Below are 24,075 nucleotides of genomic sequence, written 5' to 3'. Positions count from 1 at the left end.
CTGGACAGCACTTTGTCATTCTCCTATGATACGAGTACTTCATCCTACTTTTTCCATATACAGAAAAGAACTATTTATTGAACACTTCTACCTTTTCTGTATCATTGTTAACAATTTTACTATATTCATCTAACATATACCATTGCTAGAATTTCTTTTGTTCCTAGTATATTTGAAAAAACGTCTTATCCTTATCCCTGGTAGCTATGGGGTTTTTTCCAGGTGTTTTTAGCTTCCCTCATCAATTTTCTGCACTTAATAAATTCTAATATATGCAGATTGCTATCTAGTCCTTCATTTGTTATATGTATATTAAATATTTATTTATTTTTACTTGCTGCCTTAATTTCGCTACTGAACCAGGATGGGCTTTTAGCCAAAGCTGTTCTCTTCTTTTGCTAGTAGAATGATAGCTTTTTAGCCATGTAATGAGAATTCTTTAAGAATAGTTTAATTTTTATTCACATTTTTCTGTCTAAATTTGTCTTCCCAATCAATTTTGCTCACAGTTTTCCTCAGATTTGGGAAATTAGCTCTTTTGAAGATATTACTAGTTATGACTGTCCTGTTTTCCAAAATTGAATATAGTCAGGTCATGATCACTGATCCCTAGGCAACCATCAACTTCCAGTCCAGTATTTAATTCATCTTTATCTATCATAATGAGATTCAGAATAAACTTACCTTGAGCTAGGGGCAATAACTTTTGTGTTAAAGCAAATCACACTTAAACAAGGAGATTCAGCTAGGAAACATACACCAGAAAAAGCCAAGGAAAAATAATTTAGGCAGCTCAGTGACAGGGAGAAACCTAAGAAGTAGAAATGCTGAAAAAGACCTAGCTGAGAGAGGCATTGTTTTATTTTATTTGATTGATTATGCATATAGCACCCTCTTGGGGCTGTGCACTTTGCAAGCAAGTATGAAGACAAAGTCCCTGAAGTTTACAATCATTTAGTGGACACAGCTGACAACATTTGCATTTGCAATGTGAAATGGCCACAGAAAAGGCCAGTGGAATTTTGGGGCTACACCTCTAAGGTGTCCTGGAGCAGAGAGATTATTATCGCTCTCTATATGGGTCAGATGTGGCTGTGCCTGGAATATTTTGTTCAGTTTTGGGTACCTTAGTTCCAGAAGGGTATTGACACAAATTGGAGCGAGTTGGGTGAAGAGCAATGAAATTGATCAGGCTGCTTGAGATGTTAACATGTTACAGTCTGGCAGCATCTGAAGGGTGTGAACACTAAGAAGGGAAAGGAATTATTAGTGGGTGTATATGAAAGTGGGGGCTCCATTGAGAGAAATAGGATGGCATTACAAAAATGTTAGCTCAGTATCAGGAAAATCTAGATAGAGAGGTATCAGGGTATGGGATAGTCTCTAAGGAAAGCAGTGGAAGCCCTCATGCTTGGGTTTTTAAAACTCATTGGACAAAACACTAGTAAATATATAATAAATTACAACCCTTCTCTGGGTTAGTCCAGGAAAACTAATAGGTTTTTCTAATCTCTAGTGTCTCTGATTCAGCCACTTAAGGGAATTTGAAATATTAAATCCCATTGTTCTAGGGATGAATTTTTCTTACCCTATTTTGTAGTTATATTTCTCAAAGGTGTTTCCTGCAGCTGCGCATTAAAGTTGCTGGACACATAATATTTTTAGCTAGAAACTGATCTGGAATTGATCTTCAGGGACTTGTAGGGTATCAGATGCCAGAAGTGGGGTGTAAGAGCATGGGCTGTCCTCACATGCCCCCCTGTGGCCTAGCATGGCACAGCAGGTGTGACCTACCTTAATTTCTCTCTATTGGATGAAAGTTCAGCTTTAACAGATCTGGGCAAGGAGAAGTGAGACAACACATACTCACAGAATAGCATGTGCCCTTTAATGGAGTTTCGGGAAAGGAGCAATTATAATAATCAGTTTATAAGGTCCTCACGTCAGGACCCTGTCCAGAGCTCCCAAACTTAAAGTCTCTGAGTTAAGACAAGCTAATTACCTGGGAGAGACACCACCATCCACTGCAGCCTGAACAGTTTCTACTCCCCACTTTATAAGGCACAGGTGCCTTACCGTAAGCTCAGTGGGGCTGCAGGTAATCAGTCACAGGTGCATTGAAGCCTGCTCACTCTTAAAGGGGCTGGTCACATTATGACCTGGGGTGGAGGGAATGTTTTGTTTCAGTCAGATTATGTCTTAAGAGGGGGTACTGAGGCTGGGGAGCTCCTTCTAGAACTCCTGTGACTCAGCTATGACACCTTCCAGGGCCAGCGTGGGTATCTAAACAGGCCAGGCCACATCTTTGGGTCATGAACTCTGATGAAAAAATATCAACAGGCATCTGGAGTGCCAAACTAGGAAACTGGGGTCACAGCTCCACTGCAGGGCCTGAGAAACATTGGCCCTCTCCTAAAAAAAACTAACCTTAAAGTGCACTGAAGCTGAGAGCTGCACCTCAATCATCCAGTCAAAGGCAAAGGATGCTCCAGAGCCACAAAATTATTCGTCAAGGGATTACTGCACGCTCCAGGGAAGCCTATCTAGCCTTTGCTGGCAAGATGTAGAATCCAACAGACTTAATTAGCTTGTCCTTGTCTATTGACTGTCTTCATGTGAGGAACTTCAGGTGCTTAACTAATCCTCCACTGAGGTGGGAAAGGGACAGCCCATTTGTAGAGATCATTTAATCCACTACTGTAATGTAGCTACCTGTGACGTGGAGCATGGTAGTTGTTTAACAACATGCAGTACAGCTATACAGCAGTTCAAGAGAGGGAGTGAGGAAGTGCGGTTCTAGGTTCATTGTTAGGACAGAAGACTTGGACCTGCAGGAAGTTTCAGGGGGAATATAGGTCAGCAGACTGCGATCATCTGAGCTAGAATTTGGCCAGGCCTCTGGATTGACCAACCTTTAGTTTTACCGGACAATAGCATGGGGTCTTTCATGACCTTATGTATTCAGGAATGTCATTTTCATGGCTCATCTCAAAACATGGTACCTCCAGTAGCACAGTGCTTCTTATTACCCTGCTAGGGGTGTTGTTTCAGCCCTGACTCAGGCTATGTCTAGACTTGGAGCTTGGGGTGTGATTCCCATCTGCACTGACTCACTTGGGCTAGATCTCATGAGCTCACACACTAAAAATAGAAATGTAGCCATGGTAGCACAGGCAGCAGTGAGTGGCGGCACTAGCTGTCTTGAGTACAAACCCGCCTGGACCCGGTGGATACGTCCTCTGGATGGCTTAGCTGTGCTGCTGCTCCCAGCCACCTGTGCTACTGCAGCTAGGATGCTACCTTCAGCGCACTAGCTCAGCGAGAGCTAGCACAAGTATATCAACACAAGTTGGGAATCACACCCCTAGCTCACACAGTAGGTCTAGGCTCAAAAAGAAGAGCACCCTCTACCGAGCCACCACTGCCAATTTCTGCCGCATTTAGGCGTGGTCTCCTATCGAGCAATGACTTATCCAGAGAATTGCAGACACCTGTGCTGACAGGCGCTATAGAAACTTCAGGGATTATGATGGATACCATGTGAGTCACAGATAGTGACTAAAACTGAACACAGGCTCCAGTTACAATGAAACAAGCATAGGTGTTTAATAAGCAACAATCAGCTACTTCCTTATAATACAGACTCGTTTATGGTTTGGCCTGTAAATATGATTTTATGATCTTTTATTTGGAGGGAGGAAACACAGTTTTTTCCCTGAGGGAAGAGAGCCTGTGTCCTTTCCTTATATAAAGAGGCTACAGTATTTTTCAGCAAGAGTCCTACACCTCAGAGCCCCCAACCGTGCCATGACATGGGTTGGGGCATTTGGGTGGGTTAGTTCATTCCTGAGGATTATTTTGGATCAGTCAGGAGCTGTCACCTTTAAGACCATCTGATTTCTTCTCGCTCATGGTTCATCTCAGTGTCTGAACATTCCTTGTTACCTAGACTATGACCTCTTTGGGGACTGTTTATTGTTTTGCGTTTGTCCAGCACCTAGAACAGTTGGGTCCTGGTCCATGATTGGGGCTCTGAGGTGCTATAGGAACTCAAATAATAAATAATAATAAGTAACATATGTTCAGTCTCCAGACCTTTCAGAGTTCGAAAGCTACAAATAGGAGCATTTGGGGGAGGAGACATGCCCTTCTGTTGCATTGCAATACAGGGGACAAGGAGAAGTCTCCAAAGGGACAAAGCACAAAAGCATTGAATACTTATCTAAAATACCAGGGACGTCCCTACTACTGCCAATCAAGATAGCTGGCGCATAAACAAATTAGGGCTATTTCTGGGGGGCTTTGCTGTACTCCTTCAGGGCAATACACACCTGCAGCCAGCAGAGGGAGTCAAAGGCTGTTTGACAAATACTCTAGCAGGAAGCCTTCCATGGAGGGAAGGGGTTAGTTTCCCTTAGAATCAGTTTTTCTGGTTCAATTTAATTTTATCTCAGTTCAAGATTTTATCATTCCAAAATACTGTTTACTATTCCATTAAATGACACACTAGGGTTGCCAATTTTGGTTGGATGTATTCCTGGAGGTTTCATCACACCATATAATCTTTAATTAAAAATTAATCTTTAATTCCTGGGGACTCCAGGACAATCCTGGAGAGTTGGCAGCCCAATGACACATTGCCCTGCAAATCACATGCCTGCAAAATGATGCACACATGGTAGGCTGGCTGCAACTTTCAAGTCCCCCAGAAGTTTACCAGCAAAGAGAAGTTCCAAAGCCTGTGTGGTCAGAGCAGCTAATCCCATAGTTCACTAAGCAGAGAGTCTGTTTCTCCAGACTTACAGTCTCTCTGTTTGCCAAGTGTCTTTGTGCTGTGGACTTTTCTGAAGGGGTTGTGTTGTATGTAAAGCTGGGCAACGATTTTCAGTTGAAACGTCTTTGGAGAAGGATGTAGCTTCAGTGGCTTTTTGAAAATTGATGTTGATTTTGCCAAAATGTTTGTGTCCCCTCTCATCCCCCCTAAAGCTAAAAGATTTCAGAAAAAGTCAAAATCTTTCATTCTAACATTTTCAAAACAAAGTCTTTTGATATTTTTTGGTTCAAAATAACTTTTCTTTTTGAAATGTCCTTTAATTTATTTTAATAAAATCAAAACCGCTTTAAAATGGTCAAAATTGAAACAAAATATATCATTGGACCCAAAATAATTTTTTGACAATATTCAATTCACCCAAGATTCCAAACCATTTTTTTTCAGGTCAACACAAACCAATTTTTTAAAATTGCCTGTGAACCAAAAAATCAGTTATTCACACAGTTCTAATTTTGTGTGGATTTCCATCATATTTCCCCCCCCTTCCCTCCAGCTGCTACACTGGCTCTTTGTAGGCTTTCCCTATCACGCATCCTTATTTGCAAACTCTCAAAGTCTCCCTGATATAAGGATCTTTGGTTGTTAGGGCCTAAATCAACTCCTGTCAATGGAAAGACTCCTCTTCAGTGAGAGCTGGATCAGTCCCTTATGCAGGGCTTTGGAACGGAGCCTTAGGACCAGTTCTGGAGAAGTGGAGCTGCAGGTTTTTGCCTGGAGTTCGAGCGGAGCCGGAGCACAGCTCTAAAGCACTGCCCTTATGTCAATCATATTAACAGCTGATTAAAACTTAGCTTTAATGGGAATTGGGAAATTTTCCCAAGACACATTTCTCCATTTATCTGGCACTTACAGCGTTGGGGGAAGCAAACCTCTCAGACATTTCTTACCTCAGTGAGTGCAATTGCCCTGAGTAGCCAGCCTAGATTTCAGAACGCTCCATTGGCCTATAAAACTAATATCCCTTGTTTATCCAAGAGCAAAAATAGTCACCAGCCGGCTGACTTGTGGAAATAAGAAAGATATGTCTGGCTTGTGGAGGACTAGCTGGCTTAGTGGGTATGGAAACTCTAATCTATAGGCCATTAAGGTCTGACTCTGATGCAGGAACTGAAAGTCCTCCCCACCATGATTAGCAATCTTGATGGTACTCTCAGCCTAGAGGACAAGGATGGGTCATGGAGACTGAGCTCCTATCTCAGTTCCTCCAGGCCAGGGTTTTATGTATATTGGCGGCTCAGCTGTGGGGGTGTTTGCACTGCTGCTGCCCATGCTGTGTTTGTTCTTGGTCTAAATAATAGAGCACATCAGTCTACAGGCATGTCAATTCCAGTGTGAAGTGGAGGGGCCAAGCAGAGCTTGCTAAACTGACTATACCATAAAAGAACTATACTGCTCACTGCTGTTTCTTAATGGGCCGGGGGGGGGGGGGATGCTCCTAAAAGCAAGAATGCTGTTGTGCTCACCTTTCCCCTCATTCTTCTCTTGGGCGCATGGCTTGGCTTGGCTTGCATCTGCACGGGAGGACCCAAGGTTTAAAGAGGCTCAAGCCAATGTTAAGCCTGGAGTCAAGTTTGGCTTTTTTGGTATTTGGATCCATTTTTATGTACTTTTAACCACACAGCTAACCCCATTATAATCCTTGTGCACTTTTGGCACTCTTCCTGTACAGCACCCTGGCTCTAAGTTACCCCCCGCCTAAATCTCTTTGGAATTGGATTATGATAATTTCCCAAGTGTTGGGGCTGGGAGGTGGTGTGGCAAAGAGGGTGGATTGTGAGTTCTGGAAGGGCTTCATTGCAGTCCCTTAGCCACATGTGTGAACAACATTGGGACCAGTTAGCAGAATATGGGATGCTGGTGTTCTGGGGGTGGGGATCCTCTGTGCCTGTTCTCCTGATGTTTCTGGGGAGAAATGTACATGATGGTGTTTTTCCAGTCACATATTGTTTTGCTAACCTCCTGAGTCAGAGGCCCGACCCAGTCTGGGGTGACACAAGGTGTCCTTGCACTGCTATGACACTGCCCTGGAAACCAGACAGGACTCCAAATCCTTCCAAAGCATGACAGCAACACACTGCAGTTCAGACTCATTGACTGACCACAAAGTTAATCAAAAACAGCAAAGATCCAGGATCTGATCTGATAGCAACCCCCCTAAATAGACCTGAACTGCCTTTTGTTGTTGTTGGGGTTTTTTTCATACTTGTACAGTCGATGTAATTATTAAGACTTTCTCTCAGATTGAAAGAAAATTGTCCCTTGCTCCCTTTCAGAAAGCACAGGTAGGAACAAAGTCAGCTTTTAAAAGGGACCTCGGAGGCTTTTGTAAGCTCTTCACTTTTTGCACAGCTCTGTGACCACATGCTGTGCTCCAGCAATAATAACTGATAAAAAAAAAATATTGCAAGCCAGCAACAAAGAATCCATGGTGCTGAAAACATTACTGAAAATGCTTTTAAAAGAAGAAGAATTTGAATGTCAGCTCCCTCTCCTCTCCTTGGCCAAGCCCTGAGTTCAGGATTCCGTGTCTTCCCAGCAGGGAGTGGTGACACCTTAAGGAATGCAGGGAGGCTACCATGGAGCTATGCTGATTTATGGAAGCGGAGGATCTGGCCCTACTTATCAGCTAGAAGGCAGAGATCTGAATTCAGGACATGGCAAGCATGTGGGAAGCTCGCACTGCTACTACCTGTGCGTAGCTGCTCTGGATTTCAGTCTCCAGCGCTGTCAAGCCAGCAGCTTTCACCAGCACTGTTCTTGCTGACGATTCTTTTGAAAAGCAACTTTAAAATAATATAATCTGTAGTTAGAGTCATAGAGTTCAAGGTCAGAAGGAGCCACCAGATCATCAACTCTGACCTCCTGCACATCACAGTCTGCTAATCACCACCTACTTACCCCACTGTTGATTCCAATAACTTGGATTAGACTGAAGTATTACAGCCTTCTTGAGACAAAACTGTTGTGTACCACTGGTAGAGAATAGGAGGGACTAACGTGCACCAATGGCAGAGGCACCGGCAAATGGCAGGGAATTGATTTGGTGAGAGATACTTAGATGCTCCTAGCAAGTGACCTGCACCCCATGCTGCAGAGGATGGTGAAAAGTTAAGGTCTGATCATGAAAAAAGGTAGGTACACAGTTGCTGAGGCTGGGCATACAAAATGGGGGATCACATCATCTAAGACATTGGATCCATTTGAGGGATCCACAGTAAATCTCATTACAAGTCATCTGGATCTCTGGATACTTTTCCGTTCTACCCTTATGGACCCCACTCAGGAAAGCCAGGTTTCTGGGCTTAAATGCTTTCCTGAATAGGGATGCTATCCTGGATCAAAGCCAATGGAAGTGCTCGTTCCAGTGAACAGTTTCAAGATGATTTGGTTTGTGAAAAAAGATCTGCAGCCTCTGTAACATCCTTTATGCAAAACCAAATATTTGGGGCCAGGAGCCATTTGCTGAAATTTGCTGAAAGTCTAATCTGCTGAGATTGGCTTCTGGAAAATCACATCACATTGAAACCACGTTATTATTGCAGACAGAATGCACAGGATACCTTTGTAGGTTGCTACTTATGAAAATAACAACTACTTTAACAGCTGTCATACTAGGAAATCTTACAAACAAATAAAATACAATTCTAGGAATCCCGGCACAGGAACACACACATTTTAGCAACAGAATGGAGGGATGTGCTGCCATTTGGAGATGTGCAGAGTTAATGCAATTGCAAGACATCACTGTAAAGCGAGAAAGGGAAGACCCAATTCGCTGACCTCCCAGATTTTCTTATGAGGCACTGGGGTGCTAATAGAGATTGTCTGCCCTGTCTGTTCTAGGTTGTTTCAGTGAATGGGCCTCTTTTAATGTATTGTATGTCTTGCTCTCTTTTACCAAGCATAACAGGCCCTAAAACATCAAATAAATAAATGGATATGGATATTTTCTCCCAAATAGTTTGTGGATTAGGCTTGTTTAATGCAGCTGGCAAAAATAATTTGTTTTAAAGAGATGGACCAAAGCTGGTTCCTTAAATCCAAAACATTTTGAATGCTGTGGGAGGAGTGTTTCAAATCCCTTGAGCTGAACTCACTCTTGTGACTGGTTCTAGGTCATCTCTCAGCCTGGAAAGAGAGTGTACTCTCCACCTCTAGTTCAGCTAGGGCTGAAAGCTGTCAAGGACAGCCTTGAGGGCTGAAATACCACAAAGGCTGCATGAGATTTACACCAAGATGGCAGACAGCTGACAAGAGCTGCTCATGAGATTTGGGGGCTGTTGCATAAAAATCCAAATTCGAGCCCTGGTTTTGCCTTTCTCCAGATTCCCAAACTCCAGGCTAAGCCTTACCTGGATCTGAATACTGTTCTCCAATTCAGCTCAGAATTTCCCCCCCTAATTTGGATACATACCGGCAGTACTTAATTTTATTCTTCTGTGTCTATGTCTGTGTCAAAACATCTAACCTTGGGGCTAGCAGTGACTGCTCACTGTTTGCCATCACAGATTGTGGATAGCAAGGCAGTATATTTGCAAATCAGGGTTTGAAAAGCAGTTTTGCTAGTCCCAAGCCAATCATGGGGCGAGGCCCGCATAATCATGAAGTTGGCTCTAAAATCATGAAATTTAAAAAAGAGGAAGAAGAACCCAACATTTCGTTGCTTTCTGAGCCTTATGGGGGCATTCGGATCACCTTTCCAAGTATTTCTCTGCAATAGCGAGGCCTAGACTGTGACATTTTATTTTTTCTTTGAAATGAAAGTGGAATGACTCACACAGAAACAGATGAAATGTCACGAGACAGGATAATACTGTTAGAGGTGGCAATGCTGAGAAAGGGCCAGCTCGGATGGTCTCTGCATTTCATACACCGCTCCCCCAAATGTTTCATGATGTCTGAAAATGTTGGGAAATTTCAAAATATGAATTGCTCTGCACCTCAGCACTGCCTGGTTTGTCATTGTTATCTATTCTTTAAGTTGCAGTAGCCCCGAGAGAGATCTTAAGCAGGTCGAAGCCCCATTGTTCTAGGAAGCCCCAGGATGCCAAAATTTCTGCTCCCATGATATTTCCCATTTGAATTTAAATAGTAAGTAGCAGAAATCTCCCAAGGAGATCTGTTTTACTGAGCTTTCCAGACTGATTTCTAAACCTACGAGGCACAGATGAGCCTAGACTCAGAGGACTAGATTCTGAGCTGGGAGATGCAAACTTCATTCTAATTGTTCCTATTCCCATCGTCCCTCTGGGTTTGTGCCAAGAAAGGGCAGCTTTCTACCCTCGCCCCCTCCCCCACTGAGGTCTCCAGGGGAGCCCCATGTGAAGAAGCTCCTGAAGGGATAGACACCCACTTTTCCAACTACGTTGCCCCTGCAGGTCCCTAAGAAGAGAGAGGTAGCAGCTGCCTTCTGTGGCCACCTTCTCCTTGCAGAATATCCACTGCCAGGTGCCCTCTGCCCAGATGGACAGTGGCATAAGCCACACAGCCCCCAAGTGAAGCTCACCCAGAGTCATGTGAGACAGGGCTACCCAAGCTTCATGATACCATCTGAGAAATATATTTTGCAACTTGCCTGGAGCTTAAGGACCATAACTAATTTGCATATAGAATTTGCATGACTGTTTCTCTTGAATATAAGTGTGCCCAGTCAGGATTGTCTCCCTGTGCAGACGGACAAGAACTACCTGCTCTCCTAGCTCCCAAGCAATTAAATCCTGTCGCTAAACGGCTTTGTCCCCCCCTTGTGCTTCTGGGGGTGTGTGAGAGAGAGTGCTCAGGGCTACATTTTATGATTCTGGAGGCCACACATTGTGTCTGCTTGTGTATCTGACCCATCTCATGGTCCTCTGCCATGACTTTACCTTATAGTCTTACCTTTCTCAGTTCTGCAGCTCCTGGCTTCTCCCCAGCCCTAGGATATTTGTTGTCGTTGTGTTGTAACTGAATGGCTGTTGGGGCTGGTTTATATTTAATGGGTTCATGTAATGAGCTTCACTCATTGACTTATCCAAGCAATCTGAATGCCCAGCCTGGGAAAGTTATCTTGGCTTCTTTAAGTTTGCCACCATTAGCAATAAACATTTTACAGTCCTGGTGGGATGGGTGATTTGTATGAAGCCAAAAATAGAGCACAACTTCAAACAGCAGAGCAAGAGGAGAAAGCTTTAAACTGATGTTTAATCACTAAACTGAGCAAACATAACAGTCCGGTAATAAAGATAATCTACGTGCAGTGCCTAGCACATGAGGGCCTGGCAAAGGTTCCCAGGGTATGTAGGCTGAGCCTTGGGGGCCTACAAATGATACAAGCACCATGAATTTGCTCCGTATTTGAGTAGGGAGTTGACCATCCTGAAATTCTTGGCTTTGCAAAGCCAGCTCGCAAGAAGCAGAGCCTGGAATGTAGTTTGGGTAGGAAACCCCTGTGCACAACATGGGCCTGATTCTCAGGTATTCCTGGGTGCATTTACACCACTTTGGCAATGTAAAGAGTCCTTAAAGTAGGTGGAAACAGATCCTGATCATTCCCACAGCGCAGAGGGCCGCCTCTTGGTGTAAACCTGGCTCTGCTCACAGCCCATGGCATAGGGGATGGATAAGGGCATGGCTGCAGTGCATCCCACTGCATCTGTTCTCTGCTTACCAGGGTTCATAGGGGGCCCTGGAAAGCACAGCATAAATCAGAGCAGCTCTGAGGCTGCTCTAACTTACAGTGAGGGCAAGGCAGACCCATGCACTGCCCCAGAATACAGGAAGCACAGAGGGAACTTAGTCATCTTTTCCCCCTAGCCCTTACATCCATGACCCCATGTATACTTTTGGCCTGTAGGATACTTTTATAAGTGTAAGGGGACTCTTGTCCCCTTACTGAGACTCAGTGGGGGTGTTTTGGTTGGCTAGCTCCCAGTACCAAAACAACTAGGAAGGAAAATCAGGACCCTGAGACTGATAGGCCCCCAGGAACAATGGGGAGAAGCCAATGCTCCAGATCAGCCTGATTGACAGGGCGGGCAGGCTAATCAGGGAGTCAGGGTGGGTCCAGTTCTCCTTGTGAGCTGGAATTGCCTGGGTCAGACAGAGTGGGGCTGAGCTAAGGAGAGAGCAGGGGCCCAAGCTGAGCTGGGGAGTAGAGCTGTGCCAGCCAGCAGGGCCAGAAAAGCAGCCCAGAGAGAGCAGATCCTGTGCTAGGAGCAGGGCTGCAACCACATAGCCAGAGGGGCCAGAGAAGCAGCCCAGGGGGCTGGAGGCAAAGTAGTAGCATCAGTGCTGAGGCAGAGTGGAGCTGGGGCTGGAGCTGGAGCCAGGTATGGTGAGCAACTGGGGCCAGCCAAGGGGGGACCCTGGGCAAAGGGCCCAGTGCAGAAAGACACCCCAAGCCAAGGATCCTTGCAGGCCAGACTGGGAGGGGGATCTTAACCCGACGGGGGGCTGATGCTGGAAAGAAGGGTCCCACCACCCAAAGCCCAGAGGCATGTGGCCACCACCAGAGCCAGTGTCCAACCTGCAGCACCGCCAGGGCCTGAGAAGGAGGCCTGGGACCTACAAGGAGCAGAGTGATGTTCCAGAGACACTGTTTGTGATGTTCCCTGCCACAGAGCGGGGTGATGTGTTTTCCTTTAACCTTTCCCATTTTTCCTTATTTTTTTAATTAATTGTTGATTAAATAACTTGCATTTGCTTTAAATTGTATGAAATGATCAGTGGGTTAGGGAAGTGCCCAGTGCAGAGAGAGTACCCTGGAGCAGGGACACCCTAGCCCCTGTCCTTGGTGACTGCAGCAGGGTTGGGGGTCGAGCCCCCCAGGAATCCTGGGCCCAGCCTTGTTGGGGTTACGAGGACTCTGCCAGACAGGAGAGTGGAAGGGGAGTCCTCACGGGCAGGGAGGCCTTTGGATAAAGGAAGTGGGAGCGAGGACTCAAATCCTTTCACTAGCCCACCTCACTGGGGTAGTGCAGAAGCCAAGAAAGTCCCCCACAATAGTGGGACCATTCCCCCGCTTACATAAAAATGACAACTTTAACTCTGAGAAGGCATGTAAACATTCTGCCTACAAACATATAAACCTATGTAAATACGTAGTTCAGTTCACTAACGTGTAAACATGCAAATGGTTACAGTCAGCAACTATACACAGTATAGTGCAAATTCAACACCAACAGCCATTCATTTACAGCACAATGGCAACAAATATACCAACACATCCAAATATGCAAACCTACGCAAACACACAAATCTGCTAACTTACACAAGGAAGCAACTGTATGCACACATACACAAACCTGCCCAAACACACCCACTCAGGCCAACATGCAAACAGGAAACTGTATACAAGCACACAGTCAAGTATCAGAGTAGCAGCCGTGTTAGTCTGTATTTGCAAAAAGAAAAGGAGTACTTGTGGCACCTTAGAGACTAACAAATTTATTTGAGCATAAGCTTTCGTGAGCTACAGCTCACTTCATCGCTGTAGCTCACGAAAGCTTATGCTCAAATAAATTTGTTAGTCTTTAAGATGCCACAAGTACTCCTTTTCTTTTTACCGTCAAGTATGTAAGCATACACAAATACAACATAAGCAAACATGATACACAAAGGCACAATGCAACACAGCCCTGCAAACCAATGCAAAGGGTAGTGTATTATGTGAAAAGAATCATCATCCCTCCTTTTCCCCCAGCGTCTAGGTGTGCAACAATGCCTGCATTTTGCAAGAATTAAGTTGAGAATAGAGTATAAGTGGAGTGGGGATTGGAGAATCCAAAACACCTTAAATATTACAGGATTCCGGTAGTCTAATTTACTCTTCTTTAAGACTTAGACCCAACACTCCAGCACCCTGGAATGAAAGCAAAGCTAGCTGCACGGTTTTGTGGATCCTTTGGAAGATTAGTCATCTTGGGGGCAGTGACTAGCTGTTCAGGAATCTGTGCCTCTTGCCAGTCCCTTGATGGCAGCCTCAGCAAAGAGGCCCAGGATATTATAGAAACAGAGTTTGCTCTGTTTTGACTCTTAGAGGAGAGCATTCCAGTAAGAGGGGCAGAGTAGGGGGAAGCTTGCCCTGCTGATGCCCATACAGTAGCCGCTGGTTTGAAAAAGCTGTCAATCTGGCAGCTTTCACCAGACCAAATTTCACTGGAAAGGAAAGGAGCAGCAGAGCCCTGCGGGAAACTTGCTGGGCTCTTTGTCATCTCAGCTAATTAATATCCCGGCCTGTTGCCTCTGCTCGGCAAATGGTCCGTGTTTCTCAGTGCCAAGAGAGAAGCCAACACTGGAATGAAGATCTCCCCTCTTGCATGGCCTCAGGATTGCCGAATGCTCTGCTGTGGGCTCCGCAGTACTGAGAGCTTTGGGGCAAAGAGCTGCATTTCATACAGGAAATAAGCACACTCGAATGCAAAGGTATGAGCCAGCAAACCTGTAACCAGCTGCCCGGCCCTCCCCCAGGCCTGGAGCCTCTGGGAGTGCACTGGACTACAACCCAAAGGGACTAAGAGTATCAGACTCACATACATCTGACTCCAGGGGTAATTCCTAAGTGACAGCTGAGGGTGATTTTAGTGGAGTGATGAGAACAGTATGGAACTGAGGGGCTCAGATAGGGAGACCAGATGTCCCAATTTTATAGGAACAGTCCTGATATTTGGGACTTTTTCTTATATAGGCACCTATTACCCCCCAGCTCCCTGTCCTGATTTTTCACACTTGCTCTCTGGTCACCCTAGGCTCAAATGCCCCTATTTATGTCTGTCTATCACCTCTTGACACTCTCCAGAGGGAGAACATTGTCTAATGGTTAGAGCAGGGCGTGGTGTCCTGACTCTGCAGCCAACTTGCAGCAGTACCCTTAGGGCACAGCCTCAGATCATGCATCTGTGATGGCAGCCATTTTAGACAACACCCCAGGGAGTGAACCTAGGAGCTCCAGAAGAAAAGCAGGAGCTGCTGCAACTTGAGCTAAAGAGTAACAGAGTGGGCAGGCAAACCCTGGAAGTTCAATTCCCAACTTGCCTTAATTTGCAAGCTCAGAAGAGGCCTCTTTCAGAGCCAGATCCTCAGCTGGTGTAAACTGACTTCAATGGGCTTGTAGTGCTTTACCCCAGCTGAAGAGCTGGCCTTGCTGAGTTAAAGGAAGTGAATGTGAAGCCTGACAGCACTGTGCTTGTCTGTTTATTCTATACCTGCCAAGGCTGACAGAGTAGTGGTGTTTTATTGGTGATTTGCAGCTCTCTCACTGTGTTTAAAACTGACAGGGTCACACCTTTGCTGGCAGTTTATAATTAGGAACTGGGAGGCGGATTTGGAATGTCCACGCTAGCCTCCGGCCACAAGTGCCATCTCTTTGAATGGAAAGGGTCTTCGTGGTGCAGAACAGAGTAGCTCGAAATCGAGCTGCAATTCTTGCCATCAGCCTTGAAGGGACTGTACAGCCTGGCACAGGGAAATGCCTGTCTCAGCAGTGCCACGTTGTTCCTGCAGGCTCCTGCTTTTATGGCTATCAGTGCTGTGTGTGTACTTGAGGGTTTAATAGCAGCAATAGTTACTTTTGTCAGGCATGCTCTATGGGCTGTAAAACTCAAGTTACCATTCCTATGTTCCACTGACAGATGAAAGCATTTGGAAAAGTGAAAAGTTCCGAGGTCCATTAGCTATTTCAGAGCCGGCTGACATAAGGAATGAATGAGATCCCATTTTACAGCACACCTAAAAATCCCACTTTCTCACAACGTGGCTTGGCTGTCAGGGTAAACCCTCACTGCTGAAGATAATGCTGCTACTATCCAGAAAATGCTTAAAATCTGAGGGCCGGTAAAGGGGAACAAAGCACACTCCTGGTCAGAGATAGTGTAAGAAAATGATCTTAGAGAGAACAAAATGAACCATGGACATGGGAGCCATTTAGTGGCAAGAGCCTTAGAAAGGGTAAAACATTGTTCTGCTGGGCCTGGGACAGCCTGAAGCTTCCCTGGTTGTGTCTTGTCGGGGGTGAAAGATGAGGGAGTGTTGTAACAGTGGAGCTGACTTGAGGCCAGAGTTGTTTCTGAGAGAGGTTGTGTTTTTTTTTTCCAGCACAAACTGTAGGTAGCAAGGTAGGGTCTACGCTGATTTAAAATAGATTAACTAGGCAAAGGGTAACCTCAGTGGAGCAATTTGTGGGCAGCAGTCCAGGAGAATTTATTGCTTCACAGATTTGATGTTGTCTATGGATTTACTGAACACATACCAAGGTAAAACAACGGCACTATTACACATTTGCTGGGCCAGATTGAGCGAGGCCTGGGCTTAGCTGCACATTATTAGAGGCAAGAAGCTGACCCCATTTGCTTGGACCAAAGCAGGCTAACCACACAGGTGCCTGACTGGGAGATGGGAACTTGTCCTGCTACTTCCTTTGCTGAACCTGTTCTGTAACTGAACAGTGGAGTTCAGGTTCCAGGACTGTCTATTTTCCAGCTAGAGCTGGGCTCCCAAGCTTTGAAGATGTAACATGAACCCTAAAGTATGGGGAAACTAGCTCTGAATTTGGGTCCTGGGCTCATTCCTGCTGTCAACTTTCCACCTAAAACAGAATCAGGTTTCCAGGTGGCCTTACAACAAAAGCAGCTCCAGAGGTGAGGTGAGTGCCTGTCCCCATTGGGAAATAGACTGAGAACCCCCCAACTCATTTCACATAGGCCACTGAGCAGCCCTGTGTTGGGAATGGCTTGCGGTGACTATCTGACGGAGCCTACAACTGAAAGCCTGTCACCCCTCGCCAATGTATGATTGTCTTTCCTTCAGCAAAGTCTCAGTTATTACAGAAATCTAGGCCTCTATCTCTCAACCTCTCTTATCTTGCCAAACCTCCCAACAGCCCAGGGTAGGGCTTGCCAGACCTCCCGGATTTGGCCTCAATCTCCTGGTTGCTATTGAAAGCAATCTGGGAGATTTTAATAGGCCAAAAGTCTGGTTGAAGAGGGCAGTGCAGCGAGGCTAAGGCAGGCTCCCTACCTGCCCTGGCTCCGCACAGCTCCTGGAAGCGGCAGCATGTCCCTGCGGCTCCTAGGTGCAGGCAGGGACGGCCACCTCTGTGCGCTACCTCCGCCCTGAGCGCCGACACTGCAGCTCCCATTGGTTGGGAACTGTGGGGCGTTGACTTCTGCACCCTAACCCCCTGTCCTAGCCCTGAGCCCCCTCCTGTACCCAAACTCCCTCCCAGAGCCCGCATCCCCCCATCCACTCCAAACCCCTACCCCAGACTGGTGAAAGTGAGTGAGGATCGGGGAGAGTGAGCGACGGAGGGAGGGGGATGGAGTGAGTGGGGGCACGGCCTCAGAGAAGGGGTAGAGCCTTGGGGCAGGGCAAGAGTGTTTGGGTTTGTGCGATTAGACAGATGGCAGTCCTAGCCCTGGGTTTCGAAGGACTGCTCCACTTTGCTCCCCAAAACCGCCTGGTCTGGTTGAGTGGCTCCTGTTCTGTGGGGCTGGTTGGGCTCAGTTCCCCACGTAAGGCATTGTGAGCTGGTCTCAGGAGCATGGGGTTGCGGCACCACTCAGGTTTGGCTCAGCCCCTCTGATGTTGCGAATTGGGGCATGCAGTTGCAGTGCCACTCACTCAAATTTGGCCCAGTCACACCCCATCAGAGGGGTCAGGCCAAACCTGAGCATTGCTGCAACCCCATGAGTCTGGGCCCAAGTCACAATGCTCGAACCAGGGAGCTGAGCCCAGCCTGCTCCATGGGACTGGAGCTGCAAGAGTTGCTGCTGCAGGGTGAGTGCAGAAGGGGCTCACTCTACAACTTCCCCCACCTCCAAGGGGCAGCATCTGATCCCCCCCAACCCCACGAACTGGGAGCAGGACTCATCCTACTTTAGTCACTGGAAATGTTGGGATGTATGTCTTATGGTGAACACTATAGCTTAGATTAAACTCATCTGATCAGAAGGGCAGGTCATTAACTGCCTTCCCTAATTGTCAGTGTATTTCTTCACCTTCACAACCATGGAATCATAGAATTGTAGGACTGGAAGGGACCTCGAGGGGTCATCTAGTCCAGTCCCCTGCATGCAATGCAGGACTAAGTATTATCTAGACCATCCCTGACAGGTGTTTGTCCAACCTGCTCTTAAAAATCCCCAATGATGGAGATTCCACAACCTCCCTAAGCAATTTATTTCATTGCTCAACCACCCTGACAGTTAGGAAGTTTTTCCTTATGTCTAACCTAAACCGTCCTTCCTCAATTTAAGCCCATTGCTTCTTGTCCTATCCTCAGTGGTTAAGAAGAACAATTTTTCTCCCCCGTCCTTGTAACAGCCTTTTATGTACTTGAAAACTGTTATCATGTCCCCTTTCAGTCTTCTCTTCTCTAGACTAAACAAACCCAGTTTTTTCAATCTTCCTTCATAGGTCATGTTTTCTGAACATGTGGCAGATTAATTCACTTTGTCATCCTTTTGGGCATTGTAGGCTCAATTCTGCCTTCATTTACACCTCCCTGGAACTAGTGGACGTGGGGTGTAGAACTAAAGCAGCATTGCCTCCTCAAAACAGTCAAAAATCATGAGTCAACCCCCCCCAAGAATCATGTGATTTCCTTTAAAAAATCCTGGGATTTAAGAAAAATAGATTTTGGCTTCTTTTTCTTTACTCTCTGGTTTCTGAGCCTTCACAGAGTAATTGTTAATTGACATGTGTTGAAGCTTTTCTCTACAACCACAATGTCTAGAAAGTTACTTTTTCAAATGAAATTCTCATGCAATCGTATGCTTCCAGCACCTGGGGCTTTAAGAAAAATACCAAATATTGAAAGACTTGTGATAAAATGAGAGCTGGCAACACTGTTGAAGACCCATTTGGTTTATGGGTCAAATTCAGCCGTCGTGTAATTGGGAAAACAAAGGTATGCACACTCCTTTTTGCCAGAATTAACTAGGGCCTGGAGGTTTAGAACTATCCTCCCAGAAGAAAAAAATCCATTTGTCCAGGAAAAGTTAGAAAATATTTTTGCATTTATTTCTTTTCTTATTAATACAAACTCTAGTGAAGAAATATTCCTCTATTTCCATTGGAAGGCAGTAACCAGCAAAAAATTAATGTACTGTATTGGGGATGTCTCATGCGAATGAAATGTGCACTGAGACATATTCCTCACACACTATCTCTACATACACTTGGAAAAAGATGGTCTCGTTATTAAGTTGTTTGCATTTAATTTCCTGATCATAAATAATCAATGTGATTTACAAAATAATGTATAGAAAATGATTAGATTCATCATTGCAATAAATTACTCAGCAAAATGCTATTGGGTCAGACAATACAATACTTTGATACCCGCATACAGGGGCAGGGTGTCGGTTTTTGCATTTGAAAACCAGGGGCCGTATCTGCAGCAGGTGTAAATCAGAGGAGCTTTCATTTACACTAGCTGGGGATTTGTCCCAAGAGCTTTTGGCAGTTGTGACTCCACCACTTCTTGATGTTCCCACAAGGCCAAGACCTCGCAGAAATACAGTGTATGGTCAGGAAAAGCTAGTATTTCCCCAGGAGGCGATTTCAGTTCTTAGGGAGAGAGAAATTGCTAGCTTCATGGCCTTCTTTCCCTGTGGTGGGGGGAGCTGCAGGGAATAGCACCAATAGGCTTCAGTGAGCAAAAGAAAAACACAAGCAAAGTAAAACCCAGGAGCTTCTGTGGCGAGGGTACAGGCCAGGGTGGGACATAATAAAACGTCTCTCCCTGACCTCTTGAGAACTTCACAGCAGAGTTTGAGGTTCCCAGGGTTTCTAATTGTCTTCATGCTTTGACAGTCTGTATCTTTCGGACTGTCACGACTAATCTCTGTCATGATATAAAACCCTATAAATCTGTGATCAACCAGTCGTACTGTTCGCAAAAAGAAAAGGAGTACTTGTGGCACCTTAGAGACTAACAAATTTATTTGAGCATAAGCTTTCGTGAGCTACAGCTCACTTCATCGGAGCTGTAGCTCACGAAAGCTTATGCTCAAATAAATTTGTTAGTCTCTAAGGTTCCACAAGTACTCCTTTTCTTTTTGCGAATACAGACTAACACGACTGCTACTCTGAAACCAGTTGTACTGTTGTGTAGAAGTCCAAATGGCACCAGCCATGGCTCTAATTCATCATTTGGGATTAAAGATGGGCCTGGACCAAGCCGCTGGGTCCAGCTACTCCCAAGCCTTGAGGAACATGAGGTTCTGGTCTAACCTTTGTGTCTTAGGTCCATCTCTCCACCTCTGAATCCTCCCCACTCCCTTTCATGCCTCCTCCCACCATAATCTCCCATGAACAGGCTGCAGATAAGCTTTTGCTTATAGTTAATCTGTGTGAGTACCACTAGGAGGCACAGACATGCACAGGATCCCAGCAATCATTCTAGTGAGATCGGTGCAGTATTTCAGTCTGAAATGGCAGTGAATCCAGAAGCGCCAATTATTTCCCAGCCCAACTCACTCACCATGTGGACCAGACTTTACCTAAATATTATCACAAGGGGTTATGAGACCCCCACCCCTGGAATGATGCTTTCCAGAGAATTTCTAGATCCATTAACATCGGCTGAAACTTGGGACTATTCTGAGAAGCTTTAAAGACAGCAGCAGACATCTCTGCCTTTCCTTCAAATGCAACGTCTGTATTGGACAAGTCCTTTTTTTTCAGTAGTGTCTGGTTTGCTTTGAACCCACTCCGAGGCAGTAAAGAAATGGCCAGGCGCAACCTCACAGCCAGTCAATGCAAATCTCAAAAGAGTCACCAGCAGGCATGAGTTTCAGTTCTGGCCGTTCATATTAGAACTAATGATTTCACTATGTTTAACTCCCAGTTATGTAACTCTCAGCTGGACCATGGCACATGCTCTCCCTAGCTGCACAAAGACAGCCTTTGGCTTTATTCCAATAAACAAGCTGATGCGTTTGTGCCTGCGAATCCACCGATAGCATCCGTCTTCACTGGGACAGTCAGTCTGTTTTCCCCTACGCAGTCTTTCTAAAACAGGCTGGTTTCCCTCTGGGAGTTGCTAGATGACTTCTTGTTTTGTGATAGTGGGTTGTGGGATTGAGGCTGGCTGTTTTGCTACAGTAGCGATGGCCCCAGGGAGTAGTTTATATTGCTCAGATCCTGAGCCTGCAGGGGGGGAAGGCTGTGGCGTTTCTGGAGTGGCTGCAGAAAGAAACACTATGTTACAAAGGCAGAAGGAGCAGATGCTACCGGGCTATGAGGATTCAAGATGCAACATTCAGATCTGGATCCCAATTCCATATACCCCAGAGTTTGGGGGAGGGCTAAGAGTCTGGGTATGGTTGGATCCTTCTAGTCCTGACACAAGGGTTATAGATGCAAAAGAGAGGCCATGTGTTCTTCAGTGAAAACATGGTTTCCAGTGGGCTGTACACATGCTGCTGCTTAGGCTGCACTACAGTCTCCAGTGCAGACAGCCGCAAGAAGCACAGGATCAGGAGTTCTGTGCCTGCCTTTTACTCTGCACTGAAGATTCACCTGGTAGGTATGGTTGCCAACCCTCCTGGTTTCACCGGGAGTCTCCCAGAATAATGCTCTATCTCCTAGAGTCTACTGCAGCTAAACTGGAAGATTTTAGGTGTTAAAAGTCCAGCGCGGCAGTAGGGCTAAGGCAGGTTCCCTGCCTACTGTGGCCCTGGCCCTGTGCCACTCCTGAAAGTGGTCGGCACTGTCCCTGTGGCTCCTGGGGAGGCAGGGGGTCTCCACACGCTGCCCCTGCCCTGAGTAGTGATTCCGCAGCTCCCATTGGCTGGGAACTGCAGCCAATGGGAGCTGTGGGGGCAGTGCCTGTGGGCAGGGGCAGCATGCGGGGACCCCCTGGCCACCCTCCACCTAGAAGCCGCTGTCGGAGGGATGTGCCAGTCGCTTTCGGGAGTCACCCGAGGTAAGCACCGAGCCCCTGTCCACCTCCTGCACCCCAACCCTCTGCCCCAGCCCAGAGTCCCCACTGAAACTCCATCCCAGAGCCCAACCCCTCCCCTCTCCTGCACCCAAGCGCCCTCCCAGAGCCCACACCCCCTCCTTCACCCAAACTCTCTTCTAGAGCCCCTGCACCCCAACCCCCCTGCCCCAGGCTCAGCCCAGAGTTCCCTCCTTCATTCAAACTCTCTCCCAGAGCCTGCACCTCCTCCTGCACCCCAACCCCCTGCCTGAGGCTCAGCCTGTAGCCACCTTGTACACTCTTAACCCCTTGGCCCCACCCTCCCAGCCCAGAGGCTGCACCCCCTCCCGCATCTCAACCCTCTGCCCCACCCCAGTGAAAGTGAGTGAGGGGGAGGGATGGGGGATGGAGTGAGTGGGGGCGGGGCCTTGGAGAAGGGGCAGGGCAGGGGTGGGGCCTTGGGGAAGGGGTGGGGAACTGGGCAGGGCAAGGATGTTTGGGTTTGTGCCATTCGACAGTTGGCAACCCTACTGGTAGGTTGCGTTTGAATGTCATCTTCGAGATCTAGCTTTGTGCTGTGGCCAAGCGTGATACCCTAGTGTTCAACCCCCTCATGCTGGGTTCTTGGACAGAAAGACAATGGGGAGGCCAAGACAGGGAAAACATTAGCAGAAGTTTTACTGGTTTTCCCCCAGACATACCAGGCTAGTCTTTCGGGGCCTGATCTAATCAGCACTCGGAGTCATGCATTGGATTGGAGCATTTGTCCCCAAATTAGAGCTACTGTAAAAACTACAATCTGCTAGGGAGTGTTCAGTTGAATCAAGCATTCAATCTAATCTACTCTAACCTCCCCGCCTCCCTGTGTGTCTTTCTGCAGAGGAGTTTCTAGCACCATAATACCCATCTTGCATCACTGTGGCTTTGCGGTATAGAATATGCTGGGGTGGCCCTTGAGGCTCAGGGATGTCACTGGAATGCCAGCCTGATTCTTACACTTCTTACTCATTTCATTTAGCTTTATTCCAAACAAACAAGGTCTGTTTTGGCAGCTGTCAGTCCTGCTAGGAATACTTACACATCTGCCCATTGTGCATCTGAGCGGGCATCGTGTTCGCTACTATGACGTTCGTCCCCAGATTCTCCTGGATGAGATGTGGGTGCAGAGGGTGGTGAGCATGAGGCGTTTCACTTGACGAGCCTAGAACCATTTCAGTGTCAGTCATTGTGAGCAGGACGGAAGGGGAAAGCACTCGACAGTCCAAAAGAGTATAGCCCGGGAGGGCAAAATGTTCACAGCTATGCCAGGAGTTCCAGGTGCACTATTGTGCAAATGATCAGGACACGCTCCCTCCCTGTCTTCCACTGAGACCACACCTCTGCCACAGCAACACCAGCTGCAGTGTCACTCTCCTCTCCTCTTGGGCTTCAGGGGAAGAGCTAAGTGCAGGAGCAGCACAGGGGCAAACTGCTGCTCCACTATATACATCACATGAGGTTATCTGAGCTTTTAGCAGCTAGTGGTAAAGCTGGGCCATGCTTTACCAAACCTTTCCATTGCCCTTTAGTGCACATATTGCTCCCATGACTCTCTTAGGGGGAAACAGGACATGGGTAAGTAGCCGACTCTGACTTTTGGGAGATGCATCCTCTCAATGTGCATGGGGGTGATGTAAGGACAGAGGGGCAGCTTGTCATCCCTTCAGCAACTGCTTCTTTTAGGAAGCAGCACCTTCGCTACATGTAGCAACCTGCATGGAACTTGGGAGGAGCACAGGTTGCAGGAGGAAAGGGTTTGGAGGAGGCTAAAGGAAGTCAGTCTGTGTGCTCATGGCTAGGAATGCTAACCTGACGCTCTGTAAACAGTTGCATAAACCAGAGGTGCCAACTTTCTGGTTTCCCTAGGGATGCTTGATCCCTGCTCCGCCCCAGGCCCCGTCTCCACTCCACCCTTTCCCCCAAGGCTCCACCCCACCCCGCCTCTTCCCACCCTATTCCGCCCCCTCCCCTGAGCATGCTTCACCCTTGCTCTGCCTCTTCCTGCCCCCCGCTCCTCCTGCACGCCGCTAAACAGCTGATCACCGGTGGGCGGGAGGCACTGTGGGGAAGGGAGAAGAGCTGGTCAGTGGGGCCGCTGGTGGGTGCTGAGCACCTACTACTTTTTTCCCGTGGATTCTCCAGCCCCAGAGTACCCATGGAATCGGCGCCTATAGCAGAAACAGCCAGTTTTGTGTAATAAGAGCACAGTGCTCTCCTGTTATTACCCAGCACATGGTACATGAAACATAATGCAAGCTGCAGGGGGAAGGAATTAATTACATCTCTCACAAGCTGCAGC

The 24,075-nt window shown here is 46.8% G+C and overlaps 1 protein-coding gene across 1 annotated transcript in view; it reads right to left on the bottom strand.

The window, feature by feature from the left end:
• Positions 1-19,918: 19,918 nt before the first annotated feature.
• Positions 19,919-24,075, bottom strand: part of HNF4A (hepatocyte nuclear factor 4 alpha) — a 31,577-nt gene continuing 27,420 nt past the window's right edge. The window contains exons 9-10 of the mRNA XM_038369851.2: positions 22,816-22,938; positions 19,919-20,998 (exon numbers count right to left, since the gene is read on the bottom strand). Coding sequence (XP_038225779.1) covers positions 20,856-20,998; positions 22,816-22,938 — 266 coding nt within the window. The 3' untranslated portion in view covers positions 19,919-20,855. The remainder of the gene's footprint in view (positions 20,999-22,815; positions 22,939-24,075) is intronic.

This window comes from Dermochelys coriacea, chromosome 13, assembly GCF_009764565.3.
Source record: "Dermochelys coriacea isolate rDerCor1 chromosome 13, rDerCor1.pri.v4, whole genome shotgun sequence".
NCBI lineage: Eukaryota > Metazoa > Chordata > Testudines > Dermochelyidae > Dermochelys > Dermochelys coriacea.
Note: the sequence above shows the minus strand (reverse complement) of the source record. Positions and strands in the feature narration are given on the sequence as shown.